The sequence below is a fragment of the Lutjanus erythropterus genome, chromosome 7 (genome assembly GCF_056507025.1).
Source record: "Lutjanus erythropterus isolate fLutEry1 chromosome 7, fLutEry1.hap2, whole genome shotgun sequence".
NCBI lineage: Eukaryota > Metazoa > Chordata > Actinopteri > Lutjaniformes > Lutjanidae > Lutjanus > Lutjanus erythropterus.
The window spans coordinates 34,442,941-34,456,352 of record NC_139323.1 but is presented as its reverse complement, the minus strand read 5'-3'; the positions used below and the strand labels follow the sequence as shown (position 1 = coordinate 34,456,352).

Here is a 13,412-nt window from a genome sequence, read left to right as displayed (position 1 = left end):
AACACAGATCAAATTAGCTGTACAGACCACCTACTAACATTAGCTCCACAGACCAACAACTCATGTTACAACTGCTAACTTTAGCAGACCAAATGCTAATGTTAGCTACACAGAGGAGTCCCTAACATTAGCACCGCAGACCAACTGCTAATGCTAGCAACACAGACGAACTGCTAACTTTAGCTACACAGACTGTGATGGCCAAGACCACACAAATGGACAGTTGAGGGTAAAACCATCCACACACTCACCTCACTTTGTTCAATGCACAGGTTAGTTTAATTTGCAGTCAACCACACCCCAAACAATTCAGGACCACACTACAGTTTATTTGAGTTATAATTTCTTTTTGCTTTACACTGTTTAAATGGAGTGCACACATTTTCACACTGTAAGGTTAGATTTAGTAATTTTCTGTTGTATTAATCACTTTTCTTTGTCTTTTTTTGAGTTACCATGCTGGTGGGGGTGGTTTCCTCCTGGACGGGCAAAAGGTGTGGCACAGGGGTGAAACCTGTTAAATCCTGTGGCCAGCTCATCAGGCCGTACCATCTCCAGCCGTGTCAGAGGGGGTTTTTGGGTTTAGTTTGTTTTTTCTGTGTATTAGTTTTAGTAGATACCATTTTGTTTTCCCCTTTTGTGTTAGTTGGTTTGGCCAAGCCAGTATATATGTTCCCTCATGTTTCATTTTGTTAGGTCAGTTTGTTCAGTTAACACAGTTTTGTTGCTGTCATTTTTGAGTATGGTTATATTCTGTTTACCTCTTTTATAGGCCTAGTTATTAAGTTCTTGGTTTATATTTTTTGGGTAAATAAAAACCCTCTTTTCAACAAATTCCTGTTCTCCTCTTTGCCTCACTGCTTGGTCCCTGACACAGACCAGCCACTGATGTTAGCTACACAGACGAACTGCTGATGTTAGCAACACAGAACAATGCCTAACAGTAACTCCACAGACCAACGGCTCACGTTACCAACACAGACCAACTGCTAATACTAGCAACACAGACAAACTGCTAACTTTAGCTACACAGACCAACCACTGATGTTAGCTATACAGATTGACTGCTGATGTTAGCAACACAGACCCATGCCTAACATTAACTCCACAGACCAACGACTAATGTTACAGACCGACTGCTAACTTTAGCTATACAAACCACCCACTAATGTTAGCGACCAATCACTAATCATGGATCTGATCGGGCTGACGTCATAAACCAACAACAATCAGAGTAAGACGATAAATTCTCTGTGGAGAACATAGTGACAGTGTAACTCAGCCTCACACTGGGACCAGGTGATCTTCAGACAGGTGAGCCGTGCTGGAAAAAGTATTCAGATCCTTTACTTAAGTAAAAACACTAATATCACACTGAAAAAAATATTGCACTACAAGTAAAAGTACCACCATCAAAACCATATTTGAGTAAAAGTATGTAAGTATTATCAGCTGTTATCAGTATGAAAAGTAAAAGTAATTATTGCGTAGTAAAATGCTCCCTGTCAGTAACTAGTAACTGTACCTGTCAGGCAAATGTACTGGAGTAAAAAGTCAAGTACAACTATAAAGTGATATAACATTGATGTAATGTACAGTACTTGAGTAAATGTACTTAGTTACATTCCCCCAGTTGAGATGATAGAAGTTGAACGTATGGTGTTGGTCTTTTACAAATTTCTAAATAGTGCACTTTTGTTCAGAAGAGTGGGAAACAAACCTTAAAGTAGGTACGTGATATAAAACGTCAATCAAACCTATTATTTTTATTGTTTTAATATTATGTCACATTAAAAAAATGTTTTGAATGACAATACTGTTGCTATTGTTTATGAATTCTTTTGTGTTGTTTATTATATATAATATTTGAGTATTTTTTCATCAATTTGGGCAGATTTTGACCAATTATCTGGCTGGAAAACATCAAATCAATCTGGTATATATAGAGTATATATTCAAATTAATGTATTGTTTGACTTCAAATTAAAAAAAGATGGTTTATAATTGAAAAGTTAACATTTATGGATATGAGTTTTCAGAATTAATAGGATCAATCTGATGATATAGCACTGACTAGTTTTAGAGGAAATATATATTTATATTAAAAAGGCAAATCAGAAAATTAATATTGATAACCAATGTATAAACTATAAACAAAGTAAAAACTCTGTGACTTTTGACAAATTGTTTTTATATGTGAGAAGGTGTCAGTCAGTCTGAAGTCTTTTAGAAGTACTCCAGTGTGTGGTAGGCATTAAATGATTGATAGAAAATAAATGTTTGTTTTACTGTATTTGTTTGGTGCTGGGTAAACTTTTGCAAGGTTACCAAGCAGGAAAAAAAAACTGGAAGAAGAAAGATTGACGGTAATACAATATTTGTGATGGTGGAACAACAGTTTATATAACTTATATCTGTAACAGGGTTTAAATGTGCACACACTGTATGAGCATAGGTACAAACATGTGTATGCACATTCATGTCTTTGGTTCTTCTCCTGTGCAAACGAAATGTTTCCACGTCCACCCGTCCTCAGCAGACATCAATCAATAAAAACTCAGTCACAAAAAACAACACTGACTGGTTGTTATGTAATATTTAATTTATCCTTACCACATACAGACGCCTTCACTGAAGGACACAGCTGCTCCAGGAGTTGCTCAACAGTGACCTCCTGAGGTTGCTCAATGACAGAGAGGACATTATAAACTGGATGTCCTGCAGCATATTCATGCTCACAGCAACTGTTTTCGGTAACATAATAAACCATTTTTTATACAGAGCAAGTTGCATGTTTCTCGTGTTAAAGTTTTGTACTTCGGCAGGATTTGTCCGAGCTGTTCAGGGTGTCAAAATTCAACATTAAAATGACCAGAGAGCAGCAAAACATTGAGAAAAAAAGATGCAGATACAGACACCATCACACACTTCCACTGGGTCATAAATGCTGATTGAAATGAATTATATTATATGAGTCTATACATTTTATTCTTAAGAAAACTGTTGCAGATTATACCTTTAATTTTTTTGCCATCATCAACACTGATATATAAATTATTCCTCTTAAGCAAATGTTCCTTGAATGGGGTTTATGAAGTCAATCGTTGGGGCAGGGAGGCAGTCAGGCAGATACACACAACAGAGGTTAAAACAGATGGCGCTGAATATTCAAATTATAAGCAATTACAGACAAGCAGAATGCAACAGCTATAAAGTAAGATGTGTTTAGATTTTTATACTTGAAACAGTCCATCTGCTCGGTGTTCATTTGAATGCAGTTATAGAAATTATTTAGAAAAGAAAAACAAAAAAAGACATTGCACATTTCGTTGAAACCATCACTGTTTTCCAAAGTCCTAATATCTCTGAAACTTTGCAGCTCACACCAAAATAGTATAGATGGATAAACAGCACTACAGGAAAAATATGTAATTTTGACTCTGGGGTGAACTTTCCCTTTAAGGACCTCTTGAGGTTTGTGGCGATTCGCAATTTTTTGAAAAACCTATATAAAACCTATATATAACTTATACCAACTCCCAACAAATCATTAATAACTGCCTAAACAAAGCATTTAGCCATGTTAATTAAATTACAAAATAAATGAAATTGTTATCTGTTACAGTTACTGATGAACAATATCAGAGCTGCAGCAATGATTCAATTATTAACTGATAAATTAATCGACAAATATTTTGATAGCCAATAAATTGTTTTGAACTAAACTGATTATCTTGGGGCTGTGAACAAAACAAGACATTTGAGGACCATTTTTTAAACATTTTATCGACCAAACAATCGATTTATCGAGAAAATAATCAGCTGCAGTGCTCATTTTTGGATGTGCAGTTGCTGCATATTGCTCCTTTAATGTAATGATTATTGTGGTGAAAAGCTTGACTTTGTTTGTTGTACTGCAAATAAAGTGGAGTACATTGTTTTCCCTTTGTAGGAAGCTAACAAGAATTAAAAATCAATTGTTAATTATTGTGTTTTGTGGGTCAGCCTTGTTCAGAGCAGAGCTGAGAGGCAGATTTAAATCCCACTGGGCCTCCCACACTCTGTTCTGTTCCCATAGGGGCTGCACATGTACAGATGTGATGGTGCACGGGCTAAAAATATCCACCTACAGCATATATATGTAGATTAATGACGGGCCATGGAGGGCATGTGTACAGACCACGAAATGGCTAAAAAGATTCACGGCTGAAACTCCACAGTGCCACAGTTTAATCACAGAGGTCAACCAAACCGTTATTTTCACACATTGGCTCCTGATAAACAGTCTGTTTTTTTTTTTTTTTCACCCTTTCCGTATGTCTCCACTAGAGGGCAGAAGCGATCCACAAGGATGCTGGAGCAGCAAACTAAGGGGTACATGTGGGGAAAAAAGATAACCAAATAAATAAATAAATAAAATACAAGAATCAATTGGAATATTTTAAATTACAGATTTTCTATTATTAAGGCATGGCTGGACAGGAACAAAAATGGACACCAGCTGGTTTTTATTACTTCCAGTAAGCCTATTATTGACCTGAACTTTCCTGCTCAGCCTGTTGGTTTTCCCTGCACGTTAAAAGAAAAAAAAAAAATATGCAAAGAACATAAAGGAAAAAGCAATGCCTGCTATCTGACCTTTACACTGCTTATGTATTTGAGGGAGCACATTTTTTATGCTCTGTTTCAGCAACTCTGTGCTTTACACTCAGTTAGCTGCACATGTCCACAGAGAGGCAGCTCTAGATGGAGCACTAAAGAGCTAAATCCTGACTATTTAGGCTATTTCTGACTGCTGCTGAGGCCATCTTTTACCACCACTTTTCTAAACACGTCATGGCAGCAACTTCATATCAAACAGAATCATTGAACACCTCTGCACAGTAACCCAGCTTGGGAAAGTTACTTTGCAAATTTATTCTTATTAGTTACTAATTACTTGTTAAAAATGTAGTTAGCTAGTAACTTACTCTGAAGCTTCTGTTTTCACCCTGGTCACCAGCATCGTCACAAAATATTTTGGGACTGTAGGTCTGCAGTCTCAAAATATTTTTAAGTGGTGGTTTTGACAGGTTAACTAGCTAACTGGTTTTCTGTGTTGCTTTTGTTGGTGGTAAGTCTGTGCAGCGTATCTTGATGGTTAGTCTGTACGGCTAATGTTTGCAGTCTGTTTGTGTAGCTAAGGTTAGCTGCTGGTCTGTGTAGTTAAATTTGGCAGTTGATCTGTGTAGCTAATGTTGGTGGTTGGTCTGTGGAGCTAACATCAGTGGCTGGTCTGGCTGGCAGTTGGTGTGTGGAGCTAACATTAGTGGTTGTTTTGTGTAGCTAAGGTTAGAGTTTGGTCAGCACAGCTAACTTTAGTGATGGGTCTGTCTATGTTAGTGGTTGCCCTTTGTATCTAACATTAGCAGTTGGTCTGTAAAGGTAACATCAGTGGCTGGTCTGTGCCAACTTTAGCAGTTGATCTACGTAGTCTATGTTAACAGTTCTTTTTTGTAGCTAACATTAGCAGTTTGTCTGTGTAGCTAACATTAACAGTTGGTCAGCGTAGCTATCATTAGCAGTTGTTCCGTGAAGCTAATGTTAATTATTTTTCTAAAAATTATAGGCCATGCATCATTCTCATAAGCAAAAAAAGAGACTTTCTAATGTGATTTTGCAAACTTCCACAAGTTCATAATTTAGTAAATATAAAATATACATGATGTTCAAATGTTAAGGGTAGAAATAATTTATCTGATTGACATAATTATCCTCAAGTGTGTCCCATAAATAATTCTGCTACTCTTTAATTTGAAGGAATTTGAACTTGTTTTTTAAAATAAATGAACAGTGCTGGTCAGATGGCATATGTCGTCATGTATTTGGCATCTAGAGCAAATATTAGAATGCTCCTGATAAGCAGGGCTTCTTAGTGGATCTGTTTGCGATTGTTGCCGAAGCAGCTAGCATGTTGTCGCTGGCTGCTCTGATAATCCGAGCCTGTTTATTCAACAGGATGAGCATGAATGTTTAAGCTCACAGCAAACAAACAGCCGAGCCCTCCCTAAGGATTTCAGCTTAATGCTAATGATATACAGTGAGCAGTAACTATTTTTTTCACAGGTTAATGAACTGGATGTTTGTCAGCCAAGCCAGAGATTTTCCTTTTCAACATCGCAAAGGCTGATGTGTGAAAATGACAGATTGTCATGATAAGCTTAGTCTTAGCTGTCGTCGGCTTTCTACAGAGTCGATACTCATTTACGTTCCAGTGGTTCTCCTACTTTGATCCTCATGTTTCTTACAGCTGACTGTCAAGAAGAGAGGCCCTGTTGAAACACACGGCTGACCGACTCAAATCCGATATATCTCCTCTATGCAGCAGAGCCTCCTGCAGCTCTTTGCCCACAAAGGAATAATGAATGATTCACAGTGATGAAACAGGAGGTCACTGCAGAGTTCAGACACGTGTTTCAAAAAGCCCAAACTTGGCCCATCAATGCACTGGCAACATTATTTATTTAATGCACTGCTTTGTCTGTAGACAGACAAAGCAGTGCATTCAATACACATTGACTAGTCAGAACTGGGTGATGAGACTGATCAGTAATAACTGATCAAAAGATACAAAAGAACGGTTACTGTATTCCATCACAGTTTACAGGAAAAAATATATCAGATTACAGATACATTGAATAATAATTGGGATTACAGTAGGACTACAATTTTGAAATACATTCTAAAATAAAGTATGATATCCTGCACAGTGTTTACACATTATAGCACTTCACAAGTCTGACAGCATCACTCTGTAAAACCAGCTAGTCTTAATTCAGTATCAATTCATTATGTCCTCTAGTGAAAAAAAAAAATAGTGTAGGGTGGAAATTGTAAACATTGTAAATGCTAATGTTAGCTTAAAATTTGCTCCATAGATTAACTGCTGATGTTAGCCATTTAGACAACCAGGTTAGCTATACAGATTAACCACTGATGTTAGCTCCACAGACCAAGTGCTAATGCCATACAGACAACCACTAAGGTTCACTATACAGACAAACTGCTAAAGATAGCTACACAGACCAGCCGCTAATGTTAGCCATACAGACAACCAGACTAGCAGCTAATGTCAGCTACACTTACCAGCCGTTGTTGTTAGCTACACAGACCAACTGTTGACGCTAACTACGCAATGTTAGCTACACTGAACAATTACTACCAACTACCAACCCTGGATAATGGACTCAGTGTCCAATATTTTTCACTGAAGCAGCTAGTTTTTAAGCTGTTTTATTACCATGCTTTTTGAAGAAATTGTGTCTTATTGTAAACTTTTTTTTTTGCTAATTAATTATATCAGTTTAAGATAGAAATAATTAAAGTCAGCTCAATGAAGAGACCAAATTTCTCGCTTCACTTTGCTAGTTTTAAGGCCCATTGCGGTCTTTAATTGGCAAAATTTATAAGATAGTTTTAAAAATTCTGGCTGAGCAAAACTGGCTTACCCAATGGGCAGATTTTGTTTTTGCTTAAAACAACAGCTCACAAACAAGACTCATATTAGTGTAGTAGAACTCTGAAGTGTGGTCTGCAGGGCGTTTCAGTGGATTTCTTATCCTGACAAGAATAAAACTGCAAGAAAAAATGAATATTTTGAAGGGTCAAACTGTTAAGATCATGAATGTAGTCTAAAAATACTGGAAATGTGTCTTCAGAATCCCCTATCAGTCCAAACTGAGTCTGTATCTTTCTCTGTCTTTCTGCTCTGTCAGCAGTGGGGTAACTAAGAAGTTTGCAAAGCTCACTGCTCTCACAGTTCTCAGTCTACAGAAATAATTCAACAATGCAGCATGGGAAGCTGATGTAACAAAATGAACTTTATTCCCTGAAGGTGAAGACTTTGACAGACAAGAACTCCATGTCATTTAGCCTAAAAAGAAGTGTGTTCTGTGGAGTCATAGGCTGTTGGCAAAAATCAGCTTAAACTTTATCTGTGACAACATTCAGACGCCCAATTGGTTGTGACCTTATGTAATATTTAGGCTGTAAAAATTAAAGACTGGGTTCTTTTTGGGCCGTAAATAGTTGACTCTGGAGAACTAAAATTTAAGTAAAGATGCTTGGAGTAGCAGAATGTAAAGCTGGTTGATCTGTGTAGCTAACATTAGTGGTTGTTCTATGTAACTAATGTTAGTGGTTGGTCTGTATATGGAGAAGTTATTTTGGGTAGCTAGCATTAGCAGTTGATCTGTGTAGTTGACATGAGAGGTTGTCTGTGTAGCTAATGTTAGCAGTTGTCTCTGTGGCTAATGTTAACGGTTGGTCTGTGTAGCTGGCATGAGTGATTGTTTTATTTAACTAATGTCAGAGGTTGGTTTGTATAGCTATAATTCGAATTTTGGGTAGCTAACATTAGCAGTTGATCTGTGTAGCTGACTTGAGAGGTTGTGTGAGTAGCTAATATTAGCAATTGTCTCTGCGGCTAATGTTATGTGTTGGTCTATGTAGCTACTTTTAACGGTTGGTCTGTGTAGCTTGTATTAGCAGTTGCTCTGTGTAGCTAATGTTAGCTGTGTAGCATTTGGATTTGGTTTTACCTGTAAATGTTTCTTCAAAATAGATGTTGAGACAAGATGATGGTGAAATCTCCATCCAGTCAAAGCATTTTTTCAAGCGATAATGAATTGTCAACTCTCAGATTAGCTGGGTTAACTTCGACCAGTGTGGTGTTGTGACTGGTCTTGTGAAACTGACCCTTTGCTAAGCCCTGCCCTCCTTAGTTACTGTTGCTATGCCTGTCAGGCTTTAGCTTCAGCTGAAATGCTGACTCTCTCTGGCAGTTTTCATTTTAATTTCAGTGTAGCTGTCTAATGTGAGCTAATGTTAAATGCTAACTCCTTGAATCAAGTGACATGACCATCTGTCACATTTTAAAATGAGAACCCTGTGAAAATGTATTAAACACGTAGTACTAAAAGATTGAGGCTAAAGCTAGCTTACACCCCTCAAACATTAATCAGATGGTGAAATACAAAATGTATATGTATGCAAATACAAACATTATTATTCCCATTTAATGTAGAAAAAGGAAGCACAGGGACTAGATTAAATGCAGCAGACTTATCACGGTAGAGACGGTATCACAGCTAGACTGCCATCGATAAGAGCTAAACTAACCCAGCTTAGACCTAAGAGAGTGAGTCAGAGAGAGTTGCACGTTCCTTCTGCATCAGTCCACATCTTCCTCCTTAAACCCATCACATCACAAATCCCAATGTAACACCTGCAAATGAGCCATGTGTTTGGCAAATGCAGTGGTAACGCAAGTTTGGCTGGAGGTAAAGTTACTGCAGCTAGTAAGCTAGCATTAGCGAGCTGGACATGCTAATGCTTGCAGCGTATGTTAGGACCAGTAAAGACAAAGTTTAATCCATTCCCCACATGTGTGCTCTTGTGTTTTTGCTTTTAAAAGACTACAAAAAAGACTGGTCTCAGAGCCTCCTGCACACCACTTCAACCCAGAGAGAAATGCACAGCTTGACAGGTCCGCAGGGCCCTAGTTATGGTTGCTAAGCTACGACTGGACAGTTGCTGTTCGCAGGAGGGGCTTAGCGAAGTTTAAACTGTCAATTGCAATTGCAAATAATAATTAAGAATATACATATTGTGCTGCTCTCCTTTCAGCAGACTATAAGTATGTTTTAAATCAGCTGTCCTTTATCAGTCGCAGAGCAGTTGGCAGCATGACACAGGGGCATATGACGCCAAGCTGGGATGAGTTATTGATTATTACAGTCTGAGTGCAGAGTTATCATCCTTAGGGAAAGGTTTGGAATAAGAGAGTGAGAAATTTTGTGGTCTGAACCAAATGATACTACAGAAAAGAAAACACACACTGTAGCTGCAACATTGCCACCAGGAGGTGTTAAAAGTGACAAACATATAGTGATGCACTGATGTTGTATGGTTAGAAAGTAACACTTCAATTTGAGGATGTGGGGTGACTTTGCACCTCAAACAGCAGACTGATTTGGTTCTGGCCTGCACCTAATCCCCAGTACAGTCAATTAACTTTAATTCCACCGCGAGAGAGCCAGCGACAGGGTTTTCCTGTGGTCGACTAACCTCAGTAATAACTCTTCATTAGTTCAGAGAGGGCTGAAAGGGAATGAAAGGATTGCTGTGTGTGATTCTCCCACTGAGCTTAACAATGTTGTTCCTGAGTCGTGTGATGAATGCCTCATACATGTCTGCTAGAAATACTTGTCACTTACCTGTGGACTGCAGCTTTGTCACTGAGTTGGGAAATTGCACTCTGTGGATTTATGTGAGAAGCAAACAACTGTGGAGTGCATGTGAATAATTGTGACTTGCATAGGTTCTTTCTCACCACAAATGCTTTTAAATTAGTCAGCCGCTTTGCTGATCAGATTTATCAATTTAAGTATTTTTCAAAGGCAGAGCAGCTCTGGAAGCAGACATTTTATTTGTTTAGATTTTCTGTGATTTATGATTACCTACGTAAGCAAATAAGACGATTGGCTTTTTCTAATTATACAACAGGAGGTTCTGACCAAGCAATCTGATTGGTCATTTCAACGTTATCTATCGAGGTAAATCTGGTTGGTTTATCGTGGCCTTATTTAGCTCAAAAATAGATGTTGAAAATTGGGCCTTGTTTAGTCCGTCCAATTTGATCCAAATATAGTCCAAAAGAGAAAAAATGGTTTGTAAAAGGTTTTTAAGCTTAGTGTTGAAATAAAGTAGTTCACAAGACAGACTTAAACTGGATGTAGATGGGATGTCCTCAAATAATCGTCCTTTCAACAACATGAAAAAGACATCGTTTAACCTTTCACTTTCAACTTAAAACGATGGACGTGCTTAAGTTGTTGTCTTTTAAACAACATGAAAAAGACGACTTTTAACCTTTCACTTTCAATTTAAATGGATGCACTAGAGAGAAAATAGTTCCTACATGAAACTGCTCACAGCAATGTCTGTGAATGATCACGAGTCACCAGGTCGTGATTTCTGGAAAAAGGCATTGGTGTTGAATTTTTCAAATGTATTTTGGTGCTTTGCGCACCACAAGCTGAGTGCCATCTAGTCCCATTATATTGGAAGATTCCTGTTGGCTGATCCAATACTATGCAGTGTTGTTGAAATCCCAGCACTGTCCGCGAAACTCTGTGTGTATATGCCTTTTTTTTTCTCCTTTGCATGACTGAGAAGTGGGTATTGCTCTCTCTTCCGTCAGCAACTATGTAATTTCTTTATACCCTTAAGCAAGGCACTTAACCTGCCAGCTGCTCCAAAAGCAGCACAATTCGATTCAACCTCATTTTGCATGTTCGGTATCAAGTGAAACAGTGCGAGCGTGTTGATCTCAGTGCTGCCACAATGTGTGTTTGTGTGCTTATGTGTTTGTATTCATCCTTTCCTCAGGATAGAAAGGCTCAGGCAGGCTTCCAGGTGGAGGCAGGTCAAAGGAGGTGAGAGTACAGATTTATTTTTCTGTTCTCCTATATGTGATCATGTCCTGTAGTCTTTACACGGCTGGATGCTAATGTAAGAGACCACTACCTCAATATAAAATATGGTGAAATTGTTTAGCCTGAGGTAGTGATTTTTTAGAGCTGCAACTAATTGCTTAGTTGTTTGGTCCATGAAATGTGAGAAAATGGTGAAAAATGTCGATCAAAGCTCAAAATGACGTCTGCAAATGTCCTGTTTTGTCCACAAGTCAAAAATGTTGAGTTTACTATCAGAGAGAAGTAAAGACACCAGAAAAACTTTTAAGAAGCTGAAATCAGAGAGTTTTGATATCTTTATCAAAAAACGACTCAGAATGATTAATTGATTAATTAAATCCTGGTCACAATCACACACACACATACCTATTTTTCAAGTCTTTCCTATTATGATTATTTTCATTATTATTTCATTATCATCTGTCAATCATTTCCTTGATTAATCACTTTATTGTTCGGTTCATAAAATGTCAGAAAAGGGTGAAAGATGTTGATCAGTGTTTGTCAAAGTCCAAGATGATGTCCTGAAATGTTTGTCCACAACTCAAAGATATTCAGTTTATATACATTAGGCATGCACCAATTGACCGGCCAGAGACTGGAACCCGCCGGTTTTCAGCGTGACCAGCCCTGACTGGTGACCGGCTGGTCAGTGTCACATATCCAATGCTGTGCTCGTCATATTCACACACAGGCTCTGCACGACGGCCACGTCTTGTGCTCCCACTGCAAAGACTTGCTATAGCAAATTGTTGCACCGTGTCAGTCACTGCTTTGTTTATATCTGTTTACATTTACTTGTTTACATCTTATTATGCTCATTATGCTATTATTAACACTTACATCCTCTTATTAACACCTGTTAATGATAATAAACATCTTATAAGAGCTATATTATTATTATTATTAACTAAGGCTTATTATAAAAGTGATATCAGAATTAGACAGCAATGGTTTAATGCTGCGAGTCAACACTACACCCGCAAGACAACTGGAAACCTACTGTAGCCTCTCCCTGATGTCTCCCTGATGTCAGTTTCAGCGGCTCCCCTGGAGACTCGAGCTAAAATCAGTCGCTCTGCGGGGTCAGAACAAAATGGAGCCAACTCACTGCTGCATTATTATTTATAGATGGCCCTGTGATCATGCTCAGCTGCAGCAACCGCAGCTTCACATGAAACCGGGTCACGGAATATGTATACTGTATGTTCGTGCGTCCTTACAGTTGTTGTTAATGAGCTGAGACAGGGAGACATGCACTCAACTCATCGCCGGTGCTGCTGCATGTGACATTCTGGTATACAGTAAGAACAAGTGAATGCTCTGATAGGTGCATTTGAGGTGGTGACATATAGACTTACAGAAACTGCCTATCTGGATTCTGAAGTTAAGAGAGGGAGAGTCTAAGATTGGATTTTTCCCAACATGGTTTAACAGAAGCAAATCCAAACTAACTTCAGGATTCCTGCATTATCGTACTACAACCTATCTTATCTCAGGTTGGGAAATCCTAAATACTCAATCTTATCTCACTTATTAACTTTTATGTTACCTAGCAACAAATACTTTTCTCATCTCATCAAGCTAAAGAGCTTTGCAGCAGTTGGCTTTATGGGATTAAAAACTACTGAAAGATCCAATAAAGCAAGGGTACTGCTTAGAGTGAACACTACTGTTAGCTGCTGTTAGCGACACTTGATTCTGATTGGACAATTCCAGTATTCTAGTCTAGGTCTGTTATTTTGGAGAGTTGCTATGAGAACGAGACTGGTGCTATGGATGCAATTCTGACTCTGGAGGAGCAATAAAATAATTTTTAAATCCATAAGTATTTTCCAAGTATTTTAAAGTTAATATATTGTGATAAATTAACCATGTAATAAGAAGAATAATGTA

General features: G+C 38.1%; 1 protein-coding gene across 1 annotated transcript in view; it reads right to left on the bottom strand.

Annotated features, from left to right (window-relative positions):
• Nucleotides 1-539, bottom strand: part of LOC146324288 (complement factor H-like) — a 51,351-nt gene extending 50,812 nt beyond the window's left edge. The window contains exon 1 of the mRNA XM_084723507.1: nt 456-539. Coding sequence (XP_084579633.1) covers nt 456-539 — 84 coding nt within the window. The remainder of the gene's footprint in view (nt 1-455) is intronic.
• Between the last annotated feature and the right edge of the window lie 12,873 nt (nt 540-13,412).